Source organism: Hemicordylus capensis, chromosome 3, assembly GCF_027244095.1.
Source record: "Hemicordylus capensis ecotype Gifberg chromosome 3, rHemCap1.1.pri, whole genome shotgun sequence".
Classification (NCBI taxonomy): Eukaryota; Metazoa; Chordata; class Lepidosauria; order Squamata; family Cordylidae; genus Hemicordylus; species Hemicordylus capensis.
This window is the reverse complement of record NC_069659.1, coordinates 293,373,851-293,398,316: the sequence shown is the minus strand read 5'-3', so window position 1 is coordinate 293,398,316 and position 24,466 is coordinate 293,373,851. Positions and strand designations below refer to the sequence as shown.

Sequence of the window (24,466 nt, the reverse complement as noted above, 5' to 3'; positions counted from 1 at the left end):
CACGTGCACCGGCCACTTCCGGTATGGTGCTGTCCTGGGTGGCAAGGAAGTATGCTGCTGCCCCGGCACACAATGGCGGTGGGGGAAACACGGGGGGAGGGCATCCTCCCTGCTCCTTAAAAGTAACCCTCCCTTAAAGGTAACCCCCCCCCCCCCCCGCCGTGCTGAACCAGCCTGAACGCTGGTTCGTGCACATCCCTAGTCTGCAACACCCTCTACACTGACATTTGATGTGCATCTTCATTCGGAAGATCAACTAGAAGAGCTATGCCGGGTGATCATATGAACTTCTGCCTTCTCTCTCCACTACAAGGCCAACATGTTTGCTTCTGCAGAGGCCTCCTTTGGCCATAGAGTTCTGCAGCATATCCTCCCATCTCAGCAAATACATCTTCATGTCCCACCCTTGGTTGGACTGCTGTAGTATATGCTGCTATGGATGCCCTCCACCACCAACAGAGAAAGAAACATGGGTACTGACCAACTGTGAAGATTTTTCTTGTTAGTAGAATGAAGGGCATTTGTGATTCAAGATAAAGTGTCCTTTCTGAGGTGAGATTCTAGGAGTATTTTTGGTGGTGTTCTTCTCCTTGTTTGGGCTTGCATATTTTTCTCAGCTTATGAGGTCATTGCTATATAGTTATGTATTTGTGCATGTTTGTTGATTTCTTTCTAAGACTTGTTCTTTGCAGTGCCTCTAGCCAGTATGTCCCCTCGAGGCTCTTAAAGCCTTGTTTTTATCTGCCATGAGAGTGAATGGGTGGAGATAACCTGCTGTGGATGACCCACCAACAAGAAGAAACCTTCACCAATGTTATTTTTGCTGAAATATTCTCTCTCATACAACTGTTAAGAGAACATGGGAAGCTGCCTTATACTGAGTCAGACCATTGGTCCATCTAGCTCAGAATTGTCTACATGGACTGGCAGCGGCTTCTCTAAGGTAACATGCAGAAGTTTCTCCCAGCCCTATCTGGAGATGCCAGGGAGGGAATTTGGAACCTTCTGCATGCAATATGTATATTCTCCTAAGGAGAATATCTTACAGTGCTCATATGTACTCTCCCATTCAGATGCAAACAAGGGTGGAACTTTCCTAGCAAAGGGGACAACTCATCATTGCTACCATAAGTTTAGCTCTGCTACAGGAGCAGGACCTTTGCCTCAGGACACCATAGGCAGAAACTCAGCAAGAGGTGGTCAGGCTTAGGTCTAAAAGGCTGCTTCCTCTTCTAATTTATAGAGGCTGTTTGCTGTATGTGGAACATAGCCAGTCATTCAGGGATGTATTAATGCTAAAATGTTCTGTTACCAACTGCCTTCAGGAAGCTTTCATCTCATTATGAATCCCTTCTTCCCATTTTGCAATCTCTTGTTTTTTCCCCACCCCAGAAGATAATACCTTCATTAATTTTATATAAAAGCAGCTGTAATGCAACTCTCTGATGCACTACACAGTTTTCTCAGTCGCCCTTTGCCGTTCTGCATATTGATTGGCATACACAGTGGGAGACAGTTCTCTAAGTAGTCCGGCCCTCAGCAATGTCCCCTTTGATTTTAAGAGAGTGCCAAACATCTCTTTTCTCCACTGTCCCCCCACCCCACCTTGGTTATTAGATACAGGATATGCTTTGCTGCAGCAGTGCAATCTGAGCCTTCTGCAAGCTCGCTTTAGCACTAGGCAGCTTTGAGGAATGTGTCTTCAAAATGCCCTTTTCATCTTCCACTTTGCAATCTTAATTATAGTTCTCTGAATTATTCATACCCCTTTTAGCACATAAATCTTTGGGTAGTACGTTCAATCTGCCAACAAGTCTGAACCCTTAAGTTACTATGAACTCCTTCACTGGAGAGAACTGACATTCATGTAGAGCAGGCCTACTCAACTTTGGGCCCCCAGCTGTTTTTGGACTACAGCTCCCAAAATCCCCAGCCACAGTGGCCAATAGCCAGGGTTTATGGGAGTTGTAGGCCAACATCTGCAGGAGGGCCAAAGTTGAGCAGCCCTGATGTAGAGTAACATGGAATGTGAGGCTCAGCACATGTGGGAAGGATGTGCTTGTTGTTCAGCATACGGACTAAATACATGTTGACCTGATCTGCATTACTGCACAGGCCTTTGGTGTGAAGGGTCTCCCATTTTAGGTTTCATGGGAAATAAGTGACAGGTTGGCTGCTAGATGAGTGACAAATATGCAAAAATACTATCTGTTATGGAAATGTAAATGCAGGTCAAGCTAGAAATCTGAATTATCATTGGAATGGAAAAGAGCAGGACTAGTTTACCCAGAGGAGGGCCTTACGCCAAGCTAATTCTAATCCTAGAGAACATGTAATAGAAGCACTAGCATCTACCAACATCTGTTCCTTCTCATATTGGAACCTTATTTACGTATTCTTCAGAGGCTATAAAGAAGTTTGAAAAAAGCTAGCACTTTAATTGCACATTTGCAGTCAGAATATATTTTAGTATATTAAGTGTCCTGAATTTTCTATAACAATTCTTTTGTAATTATATATATATATATATATATATATATATATATATATATATATATATATGGGTTGCCATGTATTGCTTCAAACATGCTCAGTTGCTTCAAGCTAACTGAATCAGAAATGCTTTTGAGGCATTGCTAGAATGAATTTTGCATGACTGAGTGCTGCTTGAGCATTTCTGGTATTCAGATACCTAACAAATTTATTTGGTTCATCCTTTGTTTCTGTACACAGAAATGCAAAGAACAGATTTTTATTTGTAAAGACAGCTAGATCTAAATGAATCCAATGAGAATTGTGTTTGCTGGATATATCACACACACACCCTCCAAGATTAATGTGTTCAGAATGAGCCTACAGCAGAATTATATATGATTGTTACCTGAGTCTAGGAACAAAAATCTATGGCTGTTTTTAAACATGCTTTCTGTGGGTGGCTTCCCATGATCAACCCTCCCCCAGCTTACTAGAAATTTTCAGTCACCGAGCCCCATACACTCCTGTAGACAGTATCGTGAGAATTCAGTTTTTCCCCCCAGATCCGCACTGCAACCAACGTTCAGTGGGGATTGTCAATCTTCTATCAAAACTTGGCTAGTTGATCCTGGTTAAATGTTAGGTGTTTGCAGCACAGATGTGAGATTGATGATAATGTCTGCATTCTCACATCAGGCTCCATGGAAGAACATGATGACTGGGATTTTCTGGTAAGCTGGAATCATGAGAACCAGCCCTGTATGGGTATAAAAACATGTGTGTACTATTTTCCTCCCTTCTTTTGCTGTAATGCTCGTACACTGTCACTTTAGTACTCTTGGCAACAGAATTATTTCTTGCATACATGGAGAGAGCAAAAAGAACTATCGTGGCGCCTCTGGTGACAGTTCCACAAACATCAGTTGCAGAAGGAGAATCGTAAGGCAGCTGCTTCTGTAACCATCAGGGCTGTAGCAAGATTCGAGGATGGGGCCCATTCCCACTGCCTGCCTTCACAGCCCCTGCTCACTGCCTACCCATCACTGCCAGCCTGTCTGCCTCTGCTGGACAGCAACTCCATATCAGCACTGGCGCAACTGTCCTGCCCCATTCCAGCGCAAGAACCGGCCTGCCTTAAAGGGGCTACCTGTTCTTGCTGGGATGGAACAGTCCCACACCAGCGTGGTGAGCACTGAGGCTAGGAGCAAGCAATGAGGAGTGAGTGGCGGGGATGGCAGGTGGCCCCTGGAGACGCACACTCCTGGTGCTGTTGCACTGCACCTCTCAACCATGGTTATGCCACTACATCTGTCTATGGTTGGAGGGATCAGATTGCTCATATTATACACAACCTGAAAGTAACTGTGAAGGGAAGCCCAAAGAGATTAGCCATATGAGATGACTTGGAAGGGGAAAGGACCACTCCAACATGTAGTAGGAGGCAGTTAAACCACAAGAGTTTCTATACAAATGATCAAAATTCCCATGTGAAATATAACTAAAGAAGCTCCAACTGCTTTTATAATTGTATTTTTGATTGTGTAAATTTATCCTGAATTGCATTCTTTTGAACAATTTTTTTGTCTTGAGCAAATTGGATGTAAAAAAACAAGGTTCAGCAATAGATGAGTCCAAAACAAAATGGCTGTTAAGCTATGCATTGACATTTTCACATACTTGCTGCTCTTCAAGGAATATTATAGCAGGTACTTGTACATGTGGTCTGAGCCTAATAATTAATGTAGACTGCTTGTGGGGGAGGTTGGGTACTTTGTTTGACTTGCAATAATAGGAACTGATCCTGTTTTACTGATGGTGTAATATCAGCTATTCTTCATAAGGCTGATTTTACATTAATTCTTTAATCCACTTGGTTTGCATTTCATTTGTCTTGCTGAAAAACTCACATTCATTAATCTGATCATCTGTGCTTTGGATATTTTTATGTTTCTCTCATATAACTCCCAACTCCTTTAGCAAACCCCTGGCAGTGTTAACTAGGCCCTGATCCTAAATACTATTTATCGCAGGAAAAGCCTTGCTTATCCTGGTCTTTTGCCTCTGCAGTACAAACAAAATCTGGTTTCTAACAGACTGATCCATGTCAGGGAGCAAGGGTATAGATAAAAAAACTCAGTCTGAATCAAGAATCAGAGACTCAGTGTACAGTGTAATGAAGTGTAAGTTTTGATAGCTCTCTCACTGAGGACATACCATGTGGTATCAGAACACTTTATTTAATAATTAACTATTTATTGTATACTTATTTGCCTCCTCCAAAGACTCTAAGTGGTGAACAATAACAATATATATTTTTTTAAAAAATTAAAGGGCAAAAGCCTGACGGAAAAGGTAGGCTTAAACACTTATAAAACCAGAGCAGGAAGTTCTTTGGCAACATTGACTTATGGAGGTTAATTAGGTGGTATCTTTCTTGAATCAGTGAAAGCCAATTATTATTGATAGCATGTGCCACACCGTGGAGATTTAACTCTGCTCAAGATGGAGATGGATCAGCAAACAAAATGTCACCAGATGGAAGATTGTGTTCAATCCTCATTCTGCCATCACCTTATTTAGCCCTTGTGTTAAATCTATCTTTGGCTGGTAGCAGCTCTAAGGCTAGGCTTTAAGGCTAGGGTCTTTCCCAGCCCTATCTGGAAATGCCAGGGATTGAACCTGAAATATTCTGCATACAAAGAACGTGAGCCACTACGAAGCTCCAGTCCTCCCCAAATGTTGAAATAATACAACTTTGAGGAAGAGACTCAAAAGGTCTCTTCCTCTCTCTTGCTTGCTCAGCCACTTTAGGAAACAGATTCAGTGTTTTGATCCCACAGTGAGTACTGTGTATGTGTAAACATCTCTGTGAGAGCTGCATATTGGCTAAAAAACTGAATAGCAAATAGGGAAATCTATGGCTTGAACCTTCCCTCTGCCATGAACTCACTAGACTAGCCTTAGGCAAGCTGTTCTTTCTAAGACCCCATCTGTATATGGAGTTAATAACACTGACCCACCTTTCATGGCTGCTGTCAGAGTTTCAACAGGACAATGCATGTGAAGTGCTCTGAATATTATAAAGCACTGTATATGTGCTAAATCGATATCTGTGAGATCCAAGACATGTCAAATGGTTTTTAAGCTATTGAGGAGTCCTTTGTATAGATGCTAAGGTTGCTTTCAATCTTAATCTTTGCAATAGTTGCTTTATCTTTAGGAACACTAAAATTATTTCAAATGTGTTTTCTTACGTTCCTTGATACTGTTTTTCCATTCAAACATTCTATGCTTAAAGGAATAAATAAGAGTGTTTGAATGGAAAAACAGTATCAAAGAACATAGGAAAAGACACCCATGCTGTAGGCTAAAAAAAATGTCTAAGCCCTTTGTACATTTTTAGAAGAATGATTCTAACAGTTCCTTCTCTTTACTTCCCTCTTTATCACAAGGTTTGGGGACGATGGGCCGAGGCATCGTGGCTTCTCTGGTGAAGGCCAAGGTTCCAGTAGTGGCTCTAGAGCAGGATAAGACGCACTTGGAGCTGGGAAGGGGAGCTGTGATTGCCCATTTAGAACGTGAAGCTTTAAGAATGCAAAAGAATGGTCAAAAATTTGATGTATATAAACCAGGTCTGCTTCAGTTCACTCTGGATTTTGGTACACTGTGGGATGTAGATCTGGTTATTGAGGCTGTCTTTGAGGATATGGCACTGAAGAAAGAGATCTTCCAGAAGTTGTCAGCCGTCTGCAAACCTAAGACTTTTCTGTGCACCAACACCTCTTGTCTGGATATTGATGAGATTGCTTCTGTCACTAGTCACCCTCACCGGGTCATTGGCACCCATTTCTTCTCACCAGCTCATATGATGAAACTGATAGAGATAGTCTATGGTCAGCATACATCCCCCGCTGCCATTGCCACAGCCATGAACCTAGCTAGGGCTATGGGCAAAACTGGAGTTGTAGTAGGGAATTGTTTTGGTTTTGTTGGAAACAGGATGCTGAATTCTTATACTGAACAAACTTATCTCTTATTAGAAGAGGGCAGTACTCCAGAGGAGGTAGACAAAGTTCTAGAGGAATTTGGTTTTAAAATGGGTCCCTTTCGGGTATCAGATCTTGCTGGGCTTGATGTGGGTTGGAGATCTAGGAAAGGACAAGGTCTGACTGGAGCCAATCTACCTCTTAGCACTCCAGCTCGCCAACGAGGTGGCAATCGATACAGCCCGCTCCCTGATATCCTGTGTGAGAAGGGGAGATATGGCCAGAAAACTGGCAAGGGTTGGTACCAATATGATAAACCTGGGGGAAAGGTAGCAAAGTCAGATCCATGGCTTCATAATTTCCTCTCTGACTATAGAAGTGCTCATAACATTGCACCACGTACCATAACCCATGATGAGATCCTGGAGCGTTGTTTGTATTCCCTTGCCAACGAAGGTTTCCGGATATTGTCTGATGGAATAGCATCTTGTCCAGAAGCCATTGATACAATCTATATTAATGGTTATGGCTGGCCCAGACATAGGGGTGGTCCCATGTTCTATGCTTCTGAGGTCGGGTTACCTAAGGTTCTAGCAAAGCTGCAGAAGTACGCTAAGGCTAATCCTGATGTACCCAGACTACAGCCCAGTGCCTTTCTGCAGAAACTTGTGGCCTTGGAGAGTCCACCACTGAAGGAATGGCCATCCCTTGTGGGATCTCGGCAAAATAAGTTGTAATTGCACTGCAGCCTGTGTTTCCAGTTTAAATATTTCGACTGTTCCAATCCAAACTGAAACATAGCACATTACAGAACAATGTCACTGTCTCTTCTGATTTCAGTACAATGTACACAGACATGTACCCTGTCTCTGTGAATGATAGATTGTTGCTCCAAATGTGCCTTTTTATCATACCGAGTCTGTTCCTTGAAATGCTGCCTGAGGGTCTTGCTTGAAAACACACACTTTCCTTTCTGATGAAGCTACCCAGCCTGTGGTTGATCTCTTCATAGGAACATAGGAAGCTGCCTTATACTGAGTCAGACCATTCGTCCATCTAGCTCAGTATTGTCTACACAGACTGGCAATTTCCTGGGCCCTGGCCAAGCAGCTCAGAATAGGTGACAAAGCTGAGGGGGAAGATGTGAAGGCAATGTTTGAGAGCCATAAACTACTTCAGAAATAAAATGTGGTGAAGTTAATCAAACCTCAGAACCCCTGAAGAGAAATTTGGCTGAGGAAGATAATTTCTTGCTTTGGAGAATTCAGTTTTCTCTATCTTTCATGCTTTGTGAATTATACCAAATAATTACTAAAATGTCTGTAGCAGAAGCTAGTGCCTCACTTCCTGCTCCCTCCCTTTTCTAAATCAGTGTCTCATGGCCTTTCCAAAACTGTAAAATCTCCTCATCAGCTTCTGTGTTTTTCTTTTTCATGGTATGCAGTTGCTCAACTGAAAAGTATAGAAGTGCCTTGGGAAGCATACTGGTTTTAGGACATGCATCTCCGGTATTCCATAGACATGTTGCTAACAAACAGGCTCCCATAAGGAAATGAAAGAACTATTTTAATCTGCCTGACATTTGACGCAGAAAATGAGAGGTGCTGTCCCAGTCTCTGACTGGGAATTGTGATGGTCAGGTCATCAGACCAGTTTTTTGTTGGTTGGGGGCGGAGATCCAGAATTCTTATACTTCTACTTTCTCATACTTCTACTTTGTTGAAAATCAAAAGATCACTGAGATCCAACAGTCATTTTCTTAATAAAATCATTTGGATTAACCACATGTGTGTTTTGCTGTCGTGTCCATGCTTTATGCTGCACTCATACATTTTTAAAACCATAAACACAAAGAGCCTAAAGACAGTCATTGCTGGTATCACTGGTACAGAAGACATAGAATATGTATCTGTCAAAATTACAGAATTATCCTAGTATACCATGTCGCCTTTCCTCTGGCCCATCCTTGTCTGACCACCCTTGCTCCTTCCATCCCTCCCAACAGCGCATAGCCATTCCTGTTCCTTTGCCCTGCACATTTTGTCTGCAGCCCCATCCATACCACCATTCTTTCCTCAAGTCCCTGCTTTTCCTTGCAGTGCCCAATTGGTCCTGTTTTTAAAAAGCCATCCTGGCTTTCAGCCAGTGCCTATCACTGCCCAAACTCTGTTTGTTCTTGTTCTCTCTCTCTCCCACCCTCCTGCACCCTCTAGTCAACAATGGAAAGTTTCTCCCATCCTTATACGCTTGCTACATGCACTCCTACATGCACTCTACACAACTAGATATCATTTCAGCTTTTTCCCCTGTGTTTTGCTCTACAGGCTATCTAGGCTTGTCAGGCAGGAGAAGAACAAGCAGGAAGATCAAGGAGGGGAGAGGCTTTAAGTTTAAAGTTTAAGAGTGTGAGTGAGCAAACTGCTGCTGCCTGCCCAACTGTGGAAGAGCATATGGTACCAATCTTCTAAAGAGGGTGATAAGGTGTTTTTTTAATGATGACACCATTTTGTGCAGGATGATCCTGCCTACTGAAATGGTGCCAGCCTCTCGAAGATACTGGCTCCATAGACTCTTCCCTACTCAGCCTATGAAGAGCAAGAAGGCAACAGTACAGATGAAAGCAGTGGCAAAGGATGGGGGAATTAGTCACATATACACATAAGGGTTTTTTACCCTACCTCCTGATTGGGCCAGTTGTTAACTGCAGCATTTTGCACTAGCTAAAGCTTCCAAACCACTTTCAAGGGAAGCTCTGTGCAAATCCTACAATTTAAAAGCACTGCTTCTATCTTAAAATAAAAATTGAAGATTACATTATGAAATGCAATTTTTAGCTTTTATATTTTACTTGTAATAACCACCCCACTAAATCCAGTTTGAAAGTAATTGCATTACAGCAAGTTAAAATGATGCAAATCTTTGTGGACCTAGTGCACATCTTCATGATGTTTTCAGGAAGGCACTTGGGTTCCACCAAGTTACCTCAGAGGCATTTATTTGTTAATACCATAATTTGTTTAATGACATATTTCTCCAAGTAGTGGGAACTTTTGCTGTTGGCAGTGAAGCTCCTAGATTCTCTCCGCACAGATGCCCAATATTTATGCAAGCTGTTGTGGAATTTTTAGAAAGAGTCAAGAGTGCACTCTTCTTCCATTAATGGTCTTGCCGGCAGGCATCTTTCCAAAGAGCAAAAGGAAAAAAATTCTGTGTGCCAGGAGAGAGAAAAGCCTTGACTGTTATTGCTGTCCCCAGCAGTAGCAAACCTCCAGAGGGAACCTAAGCTACATGCTTAATGGCGCACAGAGCAGTTTATACTCTTGCACTACTTGAGAGAACTGGACACGGCCATTCAAGTTCTGTCAGAAGAGTTTTTAATAAATTTCTATAATGCTATGTTTATCTACTGCATTTATTTATTTCTAAACTCTGAAAAGAGCCTGGCAGCCCCACAGCAGTGCTTGCAAAGGAGCAAGTGAAGACAGCAGTTTCCATGAACCTCTTTCCTCTGCACGCAGCAGGATTGTGCTGCATATCTAACTCTGACCATATTGCAAACGGCATGCTATTTTCTTTGGCCTTGAAAGGGAAGGTTAAAATCATGCCTGTACTGCAAAATATTTAATGATGGAACATAAAATGAATTGCTCATATTTTGACATCTTTGCCCCAGCTGTGACTGGGTCTAGCTAATTAATTATCTCTATATCCCCCCATGAAATTTGCCCTTGAAAACAACTGCCTTAGAATGCCATATGCTTGGGAATGACTGAAGATTGTTTATGTTCATGCTGTGATTTACGATTAGCTTGATCAGGCAAAAACCTGAGCTCACATATTGAATCGGTTCACAGACATATGCCTCTTCTAGCTACTCCCAGGGAAGGAAGTCCAGCATACTATCTACACCATAATGCAGAGATTATCAGGACATGATGAGCTCACTCTGAAACCTTGAATCTTTCTTAGCACTCTGCTCTTGAAGAATCTACCATCACAGTTTGAATCCTGCTTCTTTTTCTAGTCTATTTTAAAAGTGCTTGGCCTATGTGGAGAGGAGAGCTGGTCTTGTGGTAGCAAGCATGACTTGTCCCCTTAGCTAAGCAGGGTCTGCCCTGGTTGCAAATGAAAGGGAGACTAGAAGTCTGAGCACTGGGAAATATTCCCCTCAGGGGATGGAGCCGCTCTGGGAAGAGCAGAAGGTTTCAAGTTCCCTCTCTGGCATCTCCAAGATAGTGCTGAGAGAGATTCCTGCCTGCAACCTTGGAAAAGCCGCTGCCAGTCTGTGAAGACAATACTGAGCTAGATGGACCAATGGTCTGACTCAGTATATGGCAGCTTTCTATGTTCCTATGTATTCTTCACCAAAGAAGGTAAAATATTTTATTTGACCAACTGCATCTTCATACATGAATCTCATATATGCTTGCTGTTTCCTTTACTATTTTCATTAGTGGCATGGAGTTAGCAGATTGTAAATGTTTGGGGATTTCTACCAGTGAGTCTTATCCATGGTGCTGTTTCTCTCTCTCTTTTTATTCATTTATCATATTTATATATCACCAAGGGCCACAACTAGGTCATTTTGGCACCCGGACTGCCCCCGCCACGAGCCCCCCCCCCAGTGTGAGCCCCCCAAAACCTACTTGGGGGGGGGGCCTCCAAACCTCTTCTGTTGTTTTCTTCTTCAGCTGCCACGCGGCCGCCGAGGGGTCAGCCGAGCATTCCTTCCCCCGCAAGTGGCGGTGGCGGCCAGAGCAACACTGGGCCTGTCCATTCCGCCCAGCGTCCCTTGCTAACTGCGAGGCGTGCCTGAGCAGTTGAGAGAGATCGTTGCAAGCCCATGACATCACAGGCTTGTAATGATCTCTCTCAACTGCGCAGGCGTGTGTCAAGGTCTGGCCCACGGCCAGGGAAGTTCACGGCTTGGCTGGATGCTGCTGACTGAAAGACGTGCGTTGAATCTCAGCAATGAGTAGGAGTCTGGTGCTGTAATTTATGGAGCAAGCCGAGAGCTCCCAGCTAGTAGGAATTTACGGCTTGTCAGCCCTCAGCGATAGGCGTTTGCTCCTCCTAACAGCTTCTAATTGCGTCCTGCGTTTAGAACGCCTGCATTGTTGTGATGTCAACGGTGTTTCAATGCCTAGTTCTTCTTCTGATTGGTCTCTCACACTTTCTGCTGATTCAGGCTGCTGTGCCTGTTCTAAACCATCAGCTGGATCTATCACAGCTGTCTCAGGAACGCTGACAGCCGGGCTCTGCCCCTCAGACACTCCTGACTCGGCCAGAAAGCTGCCAGCCTCCCCTTCCTCCTCGCTGTCGGAGCTCAAGGGCATGACAGCATGCCTCATAGTTAACAAGAGACACTGGTCCGAACAGACAGGCCCAGCATCACTCCAGCCGCAAGTGCGGCGGGGGGTGGGGGGAGGACTACAACAGTAACTCCGCCGGCAGCCACCCCTCACAGTGTTCCCTCTAAAGCATGCGCATGTGCGCGCACTCACATGTTTCTTGATGTCTGCTCAGTTAATTTTAGATCCTACTCAGGTTGAATCAGGAAGGCCCCTTTCTGAATGCACATGCACACACACTTCCTTGATTCTGCCACCCAGCACAAAATTCATTCTGCACAGATGAAAAAAATTAAACACTGACCCCTTGGCAGCCATCCCTCGGCTGCGTGGTGGCTGAAATAAAAAGCAACAATGGAGGTTTGGCGCGGTGGGGCGGGCACGGGGTGGCTGCAGGAGCCACCCCCCCCACCAGCCATTTGGAAGCCCCCCAGACCTTGGAGGCCACGCACCAGGGCCCCAAGGTCTGGAGGTTATAGTGCCTCTGATATCGCCTGATATATGTCGCTCTAGTTGGTGTACAAAACCAAAGTGAAACAAATATAAAACAGAATAAAAACAATAAAAACAATTTCACAGTATAAAACAATTACAGTTTAAAACTAATTTTAATTAAAAGCCTGATAAAACAGGTGTGTCTTAAAAGTCTTTTTAAAAGCAATTGGAGAGGGAGCTCTTATTTAGACAGAGAGCATATTCCAAAGCCTTGGGGCAGTCACAGAGAAGGCTCAGATCCTCCCCAGATGATCTTAATAGGTGGCAGGGTCATGACAAAGGAGGCACTCTCTTAAGTACCCTGGACCCAAGCCATTAAGGTCTTTATAGGTAATAACCAGCACTTTGTATTCTGTTCGGAAACATTGGCAGCCAGTGCAGTTCTTTAAAAATTGGCATTATAAGGTCCCTTCAGGTTGTCCCAGAGCCTAGTCTGGCTGCTGCTTTCTTTACCAGTTGTAGTTTCTAGACTACTTACAAAAGCAGCCCCATGTAGAGTGCATTACAGTAGTCAAGCCTGGAGATTACTAGCATATGCACCACTGTTTTAAGGTCATTTGCCTTCAGAAATGGACGTAGCTGATGTATCAGCCAAAGCTGATAAAAAGTGCTGAGATCACATTTTCCTATTCCCCAGTGTATCTTGGAACGAACAAAAATAAAAAATCCAAACAAACCTCCAAATCGAAATGTAATTACTTTTATTATCCTAACATTACAAAAGATGCCTTTCACAAAAATATGAACTCCAAGGAACAGAAACTCTCCAAAAGCCTTTATTAAATGTACAATTTCATGCATTTTGTAAGCAACCTTTATGATATATTGAATATTTTTTCTTGACTAATGAATTGCCTTCAAAAGAAGATTGGCTGATAAAAACTTTGGAATATGCAGAGATGGCAAAACTTACAACACTGATAAAAGATCAAAGCTTAGAACGTTTCAGGGAAGATTGGAAACCTTTTTTGTTGTACTTAAAGAATTATTTTCCTAATATGGATCTTACAGCTGGATCTGAAGTTTGAAATGCAGGTTCTTTTTCTTTAAGCTTTAGATTTGTGGTTTTTAAATTAATATTATAAGGTAAACCTTATAGTTTTTATTTCATGAAAAGAGGTGCGCGGGAAGTCCAATTGTGTTTATTATGGATGTGATGATTATTGTTAAAAATTAATAAAAATTAAATTTTTAAAAAAAGAATATTTTTTCTTGGAGGGGAAAGCAGATGCAATAGAAATATAATCTGCTTGAACTGTATGCTGATTTTCTTTTGCAATATTGAAAAATTATTAAGATATGCATCAGTCTTATTATTTATTTATTTATTTATTTATTTATTTGATTTCTATACCGCCCTTCCAAAAATGGCTCAGGGCAGTTTACACGGAGAAATAATAAATAAATAAGATAGAACCCTGTCCCCGAGGGGCTCACAATCTAAAAAGAAACGTAAGATAGACACCAGCAACAGTCACTGGAGGTGCTGTGCTGGGGGTGGAAAGGGCCAGTTACTCTCCCCCTGCTAAATAAAAAGAATTACCACATTAAAAGGTGCCTCTTTCCCAAGTTAGCAGGGGTTGATAATAATAGAATCAAATAATAATAGAAACAATCAAATAACAATAGAGAAGTCCAAATAAAGCACTCACCTCCCTCTCCTTAGCCTACCTAATAGAATAGAAGGAGGAGGAGGATATAAACAAATTAAAAATACAGTAAGTTAGCAGAACAGAGAACCAGCTATAGGAAGAGACAAGAAAGATGAAAAGGTTTTTTTAAATGATGAAAAGAGGTAAAGCAGTGCAACAACAGAGGAAAGTGGATGTTATGCCCAAAGAGATAGAAATAATCTTGCCATATAAATGTGTAGATTCAGGAGATCCAACATATTGCTAATCCAGAGGACCAAAGAAGTGGAAATATGGGACTTCCAATACTGCAAGATGATTTTTTTTTTAATCACCAAAGCGCCTGATATATCCAGCTTAGGCCCTGGGTATTTAAGAGTACATCTTCTTCACCATGAGCCCCATCACCTATTGAGATCATTTGGAGAGGTTCCTCTGCAGTTAGGGACGGGCCTTCTCTGCTGCTGCCCCAAGAGACTCTGGCATGCACTCCCTGCTGAAATAAGAGCCTCCCCATCTCTGACAATTTTAAAGAAGTTTTTAAAGACACATTTTTTTCACCCAGGCTTTTTAATTAGACTTGTGGTTTTAAATCATTTTAAGGTTTTTATGTCTTTTAATTTGTTTTATGTTTTTGTAAACCACCAGAGATGGAAGTTTGGGGTAGCGTACCCCACCCCCAATAATTAAATAAATACATTTAATAGGAAAAACTCAAATAATAGGTATGTATTTTGGATTAAAATATTAAAATTAAGATTCAGTGAAGAAATCAAAACAGTGTTGATCCTAGCAAAACTAATGTGGGCATCCTGCCCAAAGCATACATTCTAAAAAATGTGACCCAGACTGGCATTAGGTTTGTGACAAAGCCAACAGGCATCATAATTGCTATGTATGAGGTGGCAAAATTTAACAGGGCACCAATGTACATATAACAGGGATTTCTGGCAAATAAACTAAAGGTGTAAATACTCCTTAAAGGTAACCCCCCCACCACCACCAAACTGGTCCGAATGCCAGACCTCCAAACTGGTTCAGTGTTCCATAAAAGGACCACCAAACTGGTACATGCACATCCCTATTCTCTATATTGAATATCCCTGCTAAATTGGTCATCCAAATATTACATTCTAGGATGGATTGAGCCGCACCATGCTAATGGTGAATGTTTCCCTTTATGGATTGCCATGTGTTGCTCATTAATATTTATTATCACCTATGTGCACATTAAAAGAGCTAAAGTATTTCACAAACTGTACCATAACCACCCTCACAGTAACCTCAAGAGGTACCTCACTATTAGAATAGCCTCACTCACTATAAGTTTGTTTAAGTTGTTTTCCAGCCTTCAGATAGGTTTTTCAGCTCTTCTATGCACTCTCCTCAGTTTTTCAATACAATTTTTAAATGTGTAAAACAAACTGAGAAACATTTGTAATAAAATCATTTAGGGACTCTTGTGACTTCTTTGTTAAAGCATCTAAGAATTCTATTAATCCCTTCAGCTATTGAAATATACTGCAAGACATGGATTTCTAAAGTTACCCTAGAAATGGCTGAAATCGTGGCTTTTAAAAGAAAAAGTTCCAGCCTAACTTATACCATATTTACCTGAATCCAAGATGAGGTTTTGACCAAGTTCTTTGAGTTAGAAATTTGGTGGTGGGGGAGGGTCATCTTAAATTCAGAGTCCTCTTCCATTTAGGTAAAAACAGGTATAATCTATATTTAATCTCTGTTTTTCAAGGCATCATCTTAAATTCAGAGTAATCTTCAATTCTTTTTCTTTTTTTCTTTTTCCCCAAATTGAATTTTTATTGATTTTAACAGTAATAATATTCATTCATAATAAACAGAAGTGGACTTCCCACGCATCTCTCTTCGTGAAACATCAGGTATAAAATTTACCCTTGCTATAATAATAATTCAAAACATAAATTTAAACCCTTACAAACACAATTAGAGAGTAATCTTCAATTCAGGTAAATACAGTAATAATATTTGCTGAGCAGTGGCACCAGAAAAAAAAAAAAACTGAGGTGGGGCACAGAAGGGGCAAAGTGCATTTATGGGTGGACGAATTGTGTCACATGTATTAGATTACTGAAACAGAAATGTGGGGCTGGTGGGAGGACAAACTACTTGTATGGGGGGCGCTTGCCTCACTGCCACCATTCTGGAGCCACCCTTGCTGAGCAAAGGCATTGAACATACCTACCTTAAGAGCTACATACCAGTCTCTGATAATACATCCACTAAGAATTTAATACAGGTAAAATAAACATTAAAAGTTAAGGAAGGCAAGCCAATAACATAACGAAAGACACAAACAAAACTTCTGTGTAAATACAATGCAACTTATTAAAATATTCATTAGCATACTGGCAATTCTGTCACTTGGGAATCAGGCTCTCAAGTACATTTATGGGAAGACACAACACAAACTCCAAGCACTAAAGCCAAATTCTCTATCTGCTAGGGATGTGCACAAACCAAAAATTGTGATTTGGTTCAAATTCAAATCTAATTTGAACCGTGTGTTACTGAACCAGTTTAGTTGTACCGATTGGCCAATCCAGTATGTTTGACTGAACTGTCAAGCAGCTAATACTTGTAAAGGGGAATCCAGTGAGAAAGGGGTAAGGGGTGTCTGAGGGAGGCAGCGAGAGAGGTATTTAAAGGGTCTTACCCAGCCGGTACTGGCACTCAACCCCGCCCCCAGTGCTGCCCACAGCCCCAGTGCATACCGTGACCCACCCACCCCACCACCTGTTTGACGCCAAACTGGTCCGCTCAGACCAGGCTTGGTTCAGTTCGATCACAGACCAAACTGCCCCTGGTTTGGTTCATGTTTGAGCCACCAAACCATCCCAGTTTGAGGCAAACTGGTTCAGCTTGAATGGTTCATGCACACCCCTAGTTTCTGCTGCAGCCAATCAGTTACAACTCAGTCTTCTCTAGACTGAATTAGGCATGTGCCTGTATCTGCATAGGATTAGACAGTAAATTGCACCAAAGCAGTGTGCTCTGGGCTCCACAGCACACAAACTAAAGACAAACAGCCATGCACAACTGATTGTTCTTGAAAGTCATATACAATACACAGTAGCAGGCCCTTCGCTATTATCAGTAGAGCTATCAAAGGGCTTCTGGTATATAAGAAACTAAGAAAATAATCTACGTTTGCTTTTCTAGTCCCAGCTCACCTCCTACAGAAGGAAGACAGCTTTGTTCCAGAATCAAGGCCTTTGTGACTGGCTGCTACTCACTCACAATTAGGCTTCCTCTTTTACCCTCTTCTTGACTTTGAAAAAAAGTATAACCACCTTTCTGCTCTCTCCACATCACTCATGTCACGTGAGCAGTTCTTTGTATAATACTATCAGAACCAAACTCTCAGTTTCCCCTTTCTTCAGCTTCTTCAGTTCCATTTAGATGGCAACTTCCCTATTCATCCCAACACACTGTCCCTTCCAGGGGCTGTTGCTAGAGTCTCTCTTGTGTTTCTTTTTTGCTATAAGCCTCTTTAGAACAGAAAGCCATCATGTTATTCCTTTTGCTATGTAAATCATCCAGTTAATTTTTTGTTGTTGAGAAGTGGCATATAAATATTTATAATAATATTTTTGAAGTGAGGTGACCAGAATTACATGTAATATTCTACATGTGGACACATCTTGCTGTATTGTATCATGTCATTTCCCCAATAAGTCCTAAAACTGAATTTGCTTTTCTCATAAATACCTTTCTCATAAATGCGGCAACACACCAACATGCAACCAAATCCTATGCCTGTTTACTCAGAAGTAAATTCCACTGAGTTAAATGGAACTCACTTCTAAGTAGCTGTGTAATAGGTTCATAGCCAGTTAGCTTGATCCTATGCAATTCTGTGGGGCTTACTGCCAAATAAACATGCATAGGGTTGCAACCTTGCAGGCCAATTTTGTGCACAGTTACTCGGACATCAGTCCCATTGAAATAAATTTGACTTACTCTCTAGTAAGGGTGTTCAAGATTCGTGTTTAGGATTAGCAACCTTAGTGTTTTTCCAGGTCTGCTCTGATTTTCTAAAAGATGCATATGAGATGTGGTTAGAGTGTTGAAATAGGACCTAGAACTAAACGTTTGGACCAGGACCTGGAACCAAATCCCTGATCAGCCATAGAACGCACTGGTTGACTTTGGGACAGTCAGCAACAACAGATATTTATATCCTGCTTTTCAACAAAAGTTCCCAAAGCGGTTTACATAAATAAAAATAAAGATGGATCCCTATCCCCAAAGGGCTCACAATCTAAAAAGAAACATAATACAGACACCAGAAACAGCCAATGGAGGAATCACGGGCATAGCTATAATTGAGCGAAAGGGTTCAAAGAACACAGGCCCCCAGCTCCTGAGGGCCCTCCAGGTCCATCCCTCCCTATTTTCTTCATTGTCTCCCTCACTCTGGGGGACCGCCAGAGAGAGGGATGAACACGGGGCCCCTCTCCCCTAGCTACGCCCCTGGGAGGAATGCTGTGCTAGATAGGGCCAATTGCTCTTCCCCTGCTCAATAAAGAGAATTACCAGGTGCCTCCCTGCTCAGTTAAGCAGGGGTCACTTATCTCTCAGCCTAACTTACCTCACAGTTGTTAAGGGGATAAACATAACCATGTGTACACAATTCTGGGCTCCTTGGCAGAAGAGGGGGGTATAAAAATAAATATAAATAAATAAGGATAGCACAAGGAGGATCCATTACCCAAGAGTTATCCATATTGACCCAAATAAAAAACAACTCTGAATTTAAGTCCGTGCTTTTAAAAAATTATTTATATTGCCCAAAAGGAAAAGGACTCTGAATTTAAGATGACCCCCATTTCTTCACCAAAGAACTGGGGGGGGGGGGCTAGTCTTCGATTCAGGTAATTACAATTGTATACTATATACCCCCAATCGTTCGTATGCTACGGTTTAGTATATTCTGTCTACAAATTCACTATCGAGTTCAGCACACTATGAGTACAAGGTTTGTTTCTCTAAACGGCCAGAAACAATTTGGACTTCCAGCTGCTCCTGTACTACTGAGGAACATCAGGTCTCAAGATTTAGGATAGTGGCAGGTAAGTGATACAGTGACATGGCAGTTCCCTGGCCTGAAAGAAATATAGGTATCACCAAGGATGAGCACACAAGTACAAGCAGCAACATGTCTTACAGGAGTCTGCAAGACATATCACTAAGCTATGCTGTTTGTTTTGTCTTCCACATTCCAGCATCGTGCACCATCTTTTCAGCAGTCATACACTAAGGAATGCTATACAGATCATTTTAATACTACACACTGGCTCCGAGAAAGAATAAAAATCTTCTATTCTCTCCTCATGCAGTTGCTGTTTTACTCTAATGGCATTTTAAAAATTCTGTTTTAATGCCTTGCTGATTTTGTTGCATCTTGATGGGTATCAGCAGACAATATATATACTGGTTGGTAAGAAAGGCAGATATTTATTTATAAAGCTCTTCTGCTTCACCAAGGAGGAGGATGCTCAAGACCATGTACTGTACAAGTGTTGTTTACTTGAATGTGTGAGCAGAAAGCTGTTTTAATAGTGTGGGGGTATGGGGAGAGCAGTTAGCTATGTAGCAGGCTGTGGGTGTGTACCTGGGTTTACCTGAGATCTGTAAATCTCTGCAAAGAGGCACCGGAATGGAGGGTTCCCGAGGGAAACTGTTTATTCCTGTGATGTAATGTGGGGTAATGGCAAATGGGATTTGCTTAGCTATGAAAAGAGGCATAGAGAAGTTTGAATGAGATGTGTAGACTGGAGATGGTTTTGCTCTGTAAATACTCTGGGGGGGTAAAGCTGGGCATCATTCTACCAGAGATGCCCTAAGATCAGAGAACAAACTGCCAATGAACCAGTAATGAGGAGTAGAAAGAGAGCAGGACACAGCTTGCTTTAATGCCATTACACGGCCCTTTCCCACCAACTCCGCCACGTTGCGGATTTGTAGCTGCAAGGTCTATTTAGAGAGGTGAGGAGATCTGAGCAGGAGGGGAAGGTTGGAGAAGAAAGTGGGACTGCTGCTCCGTAGTACCAGATGGAGGCTGGGTGTTGCCAAGAGAGAAATGGTGGCCTCCAGCTAAACAACAACAAAACAAAAAAACACAACACCGCCCAGCGAGGATCCAGTCTCTGGAAGCGGCCGGCAATGTATTCGACATGGCTTCCAGCAGGCGTCTGCCGGAACCTGGTGGGGGGCTCTTGTCCCCCCGAGGAGGTGCGATTCCTTGGTAACCCGCCTCTCTGAATTAGGGAGTCCTGGCCTTGCCTGCTCGCTGCGCGGGCTGGGCGCCCACCTTCCCTCGCTTCGCCCAAGGTGGCTGTGTCTGGCCCCTAATCGCCCCTTGCGAGGAGGGGAGGCGGGAGTGGACTGCGCAGCGATCACACCTCCTCTCCTCCACCCCCCCACCTCCTCCTCCCACTCGCGAGGCGTCTGGCGGCGGAGTCCCCACAGCAGACTTCCCTCTTCCCTCATTCATCTCCCCCGCCCCACGCGCGCCCACTCACTTGCTGGAGAGGGCGGGCTGTGGCCGGGGCGGAGCTGGGCTGCAGGCCAGTGTGGCTCCAGGCGGGGCTGGGCTAGCCCGTGGCGCTGTCCCTCCTGGCGAGAAGCGCTGCTCTCCGCCCCGCTGCGCCTTGTGTGCGCGCAAGCGGGAGTGACTCGGCGGAGGTGCGGGCTTCGAGCGGGTTGCAGGTGGCGGAGAAGGCGGCGGCGGCGGTAGAAGAGACAGCAGCAGCAGCGCCATGAGCGGGGTTGGGGCGGCGGCCAGTGCTGCTGCCGCGTCTCTCCTGGCTGGGAAGAGCGAGAAACTGGACGAAGCTCAGGCGTTGGCCCGCAGCTGCGCCGGGAGACCCGACTTCCAGCCTTGCGACGGGCTGTCGCTGTGTACCACGCACAGCCACGGCCGCTGCTTCCGCCTGCACTGGTGCTGCCACCTGGGTTGGTGCCACTGTGAGTATTGGGGACAAGATGGATGGGATGGGATGGGATGGGATGGGACGGAACGGGGCAGGACGGAAGCAGGCAGCCTCATGGGACAGCTTGGCCCCTTTGCAAGCTGCTAGGCTGCGAGAGGGTTTCCGCGCCCGCTCCAAGCGTAGGGAGTCCCCTGACTGGGCGCTGCAGATTCCTGTCAAGCCAGGTAGCGAGCAGGCGGGGAGTGGTGTGTGCGGTTTTCTGGTGGTTTGCTAGCAACGGGGCTGAGCCAGCAAGCATCCCAGACGGGGTTACACCCTGTTTGCCTCCTTGGGGATTCAGATCCTGGCCCTTCCTCTATCGAAAAGCCTCTTTCGCCAGAGGACGTGCTCTTCCCACCCTTCCTTCCTTCCCCTCGCCTCGATGGCTCTGTGGTCCCCAGAGGCAGGATTTGACGGCGAGGTCGATTGTGACTGATCGCATGGCACCCGGAACGCTAGATAGATTTATCTATCTCGCAGCCTCCGGGGAAAGAGAGATCGCCTGCTGCTGCCTGTTTCTGACAAGGACAAGCCAAGAAGGGGCTGGGCTGGCTCTATACAGTGTGATACCCAGTTGAAGAAGTGGGTACACTGTGGAAGGAAAGCAGAATGGTGCACTCCCTCCTTTGCTAAAACGGTGGCAGAACCCACCTACCCCCTACCCCCCCCAGGCCCTCCTTTGGTGGGGTGGGAGAGGCAGTAAACCTCCCATATAATTCCATCCTCCTCCTCTGCTACAAGAAGGAGCTCCCTCTCCTGTTTCAGTCTACTATAACAGCTGGAGTTGTAGATTCCTTGTATAAGTACAGATGTTCAGACAGGAAATGGACCCATCATTCAGGTTTATAAAGCAGAGGAATGTCTACATTTTTCTCACTTGATTGTTTACACCGATAATGGCTATCATGGTTTGAATGAGGTCTTATACCAATATAAATACTGATGAGAATTAAAGCAAGATGTTGGATTATATGCAGAAATGGCCACAAGAAATACCATCTGTAGCTTGTGTACTGCAGGATGGGCTAGCTGATCCACTGTGATTTTAAAAATCAGTAGTCTTTGTTATTAATTCTCATAGAGGAAATTCATTATTAATAAAGCAAGTTATTTCTGGCTCAGTCTAGTTTCCAAGCTGTTGAAGGATTTCACAAACCTGAAATTTGTGGTTGCCATTTCATTATCTAGATCCAGAAAACTGCAAGACAGATGCAATGAGTTGTTATAGCACAGAAATGGCATCTCAGTTTCCCGGTTCCATGGACTGTTATTGCCATCCAAATCTCCATGGGTTTTCTCCCCACTCACAAGGCATCATGTGCTCTAGGTTCAAGTCTCAGTTCTTGTGACTTGATGAAATGCATTTACTACGAATTGATTCACTGTATTTCTCATTTTCTTATTTTAAACAGTATCTCATACTGAAAACTAAAAGGTCCACATGTCTCCTTTTGAAATCTGCCTGATCAAAAATAAATGGTTAGGCTTTTGGCTAATTGTCTGTACTTCCTGTCCATATATATCTTATTGTTTTTTCCTTTATCTTGGGTACTTGGTGATGCATCAACATTCTAGCAGATGGCAATACAACTCATACTCTCCTGGGATTCTAGGCATGGTTAGGATAATCAGATTTTACTCGTATCACAACTCTCTTCCTTCCTCTGCCCCAGTGCTGTAGGTCCAAGGATAAATTATTGACTCTCAACTTTAATTTTTTGCCATTTCCATCTACAAAGTCAGGCTGCTGCTGAGTAGAACAGTGTTCCACTAAAGCCCTAGTGATGTCATGGTCATCTGTGTTCACTAAGTGCTCTCTTATAATGGTTTTTTTTGTTTCCTGTCCATAAAACACACTGTTAAGCCTATTTGAATCAGTGCTCCTAATCAAGTGGTTGAGTTGATTCTCCCACCTCGACACCATCATGCTCACAGCATGATTAGATGCCTCTCTCTGAAATACAGATTGCTATCCTGTAGGACTAAGATTTTGTTAAAAGTCTTCAGTAAAAATGCTCCTATATGTAACCAAGCTTGCAGCTCCTATTCAGTTAACTTCCAAAGGAAATGTGTGTATACCATTGGAAATAATGCATGGGCTTGCTTTTTGACATACATGTTTCATAGGGTATTGGGGGGTGGCGGATGCAGCAGAATTTATATCATAACTGGATTTGGATTTTTGCCTTTGGAAATACAGCACTGCACTCTGGAAGCATGTCTGCTAGTTGAGGGTTTTGTTCCTACAATTCACATGGCAACTGCACAATCTGCTCCTGCTAGTAGACATGTGGAATGATGGAGTTGGTACAGGCCACAGAAGCCACACCTAGCAAAATCCCACAAAAATGGGGTAAGGCTCTAAGGCACATGATACAACAACCTGCTGGATCTTAGCATATCTGGGTCTGGTCAGTGCCTGGATGAGAGGCTGCATGGGAGCTTTATGTACACTACCTTCAGTTCTGTGATGAAAGAAAGCCAGTATGTGCATGTATATCTTTTAAAAAATCCTCTTTTAGTTCAGTGTTGTTGCTAAATCAATGACTTACGACACTTTTATGTTGACATGCTGTGAGTCGCTAGAGAATGTTGCCAATGGAGAAACAGAGAGCTGTTGGTGAAGTGGGAAGCAAAGACATTAAGAAGATAAAATGGGATAGGGTTGAAGATATAAATATCATTGGTATAAATAACAGCACAAAGGTTAGCTAGAATGTTTAGGCACTTAAATGCGTAAGTAAGGACAATCCATCCCTTCATCCTCACCTTTAGATACCTAGAATGAGATGCGTCAGTCTGTGAAGAAGCAAGGCTGTGGCATGGCAGCAAGCATGAAGCAAAAGCAGCAAGAAGGAGCTTGAATGTGGTGCCCTGTGGACTGGTGTGTGCTCAGCCCTTTCTGGCTTTGCTTGCCCAGTGAATTAGTTCCTAAGTTAGCAATGGCAGATCCTGATTACAGTGCTTAGTGAAAGGTGCCACTTATTCTTTGTTGCTTTCTGCACTTTTATGAAGAAGCTGGTCTGCTCTAGATTTCAGAATGTTCCCCCCCACTAAGAAATCACATACAACCATTCTAGAATGCGTCATTAATTTGGTATGTAAACATAGATCCTATCTTTGTTCCACCTCAGGAATATGGCATAATTAAAGATATTTTTAGCTAACAAATGACTTGCAACTTCCAGATGTGAGAAGCAGGTAATCAGTATAGATGTGCACTATTATGGAATCTAGTATACTGGAGCAAAAGCAATTGACAGTCTTACAGTCTCAGATTCATGTTATTGATGTAGGACAGTATTGTGAAAAATAAGAGCAATTTTCAACATACAATGTGGGCAGCCATTATTTTTGACAAAGCTAGAACTAACAATTTTTGCAGCTTTCACAGACCTCAATTTTAGTGCTCAAGAAATTTCACCCTTTATTTTATTTTGTGGCAAGTAGTACATCAGTTCCATCTTGACTTGATTGCGACCTGAGCAAAAGCCCACCCCTAGTCCTGCCTGAGT

At 43.2% G+C, this 24,466-nt stretch overlaps 3 protein-coding genes across 6 annotated transcripts in view; 2 read left to right on the top strand and 1 right to left on the bottom strand.

Moving 5' to 3' along the window:
- Positions 1 to 8,247, top strand: part of EHHADH (enoyl-CoA hydratase and 3-hydroxyacyl CoA dehydrogenase) — a 46,524-nt gene extending 38,277 nt beyond the window's left edge. For all 4 annotated transcript variants that reach the window (XM_053311953.1, XM_053311955.1, XM_053311954.1 and 1 more), the window contains one exon: positions 5,928 to 8,247. In XM_053311953.1, coding sequence (XP_053167928.1) covers positions 5,928 to 7,198 — 1,271 coding nt within the window. In that variant the 3' untranslated portion in view covers positions 7,199 to 8,247. The remainder of the gene's footprint in view (positions 1 to 5,927) is intronic.
- Positions 1 to 20,693, bottom strand: part of MAP3K13 (mitogen-activated protein kinase kinase kinase 13) — a 133,542-nt gene extending 112,849 nt beyond the window's left edge. Inside the window, exon 1 of the mRNA XM_053311944.1 lies at positions 20,502 to 20,693. The gene's annotated coding sequence lies outside the window, so the exon portion shown is untranslated. The remainder of the gene's footprint in view (positions 1 to 20,501) is intronic.
- Positions 20,694 to 20,738: 45 nt separating this feature from the next.
- Positions 20,739 to 24,466, top strand: part of C3H3orf70 (chromosome 3 C3orf70 homolog) — a 30,081-nt gene continuing 26,353 nt past the window's right edge. The window contains exon 1 of the mRNA XM_053311972.1: positions 20,739 to 20,946. Coding sequence (XP_053167947.1) covers positions 20,739 to 20,946 — 208 coding nt within the window. The remainder of the gene's footprint in view (positions 20,947 to 24,466) is intronic.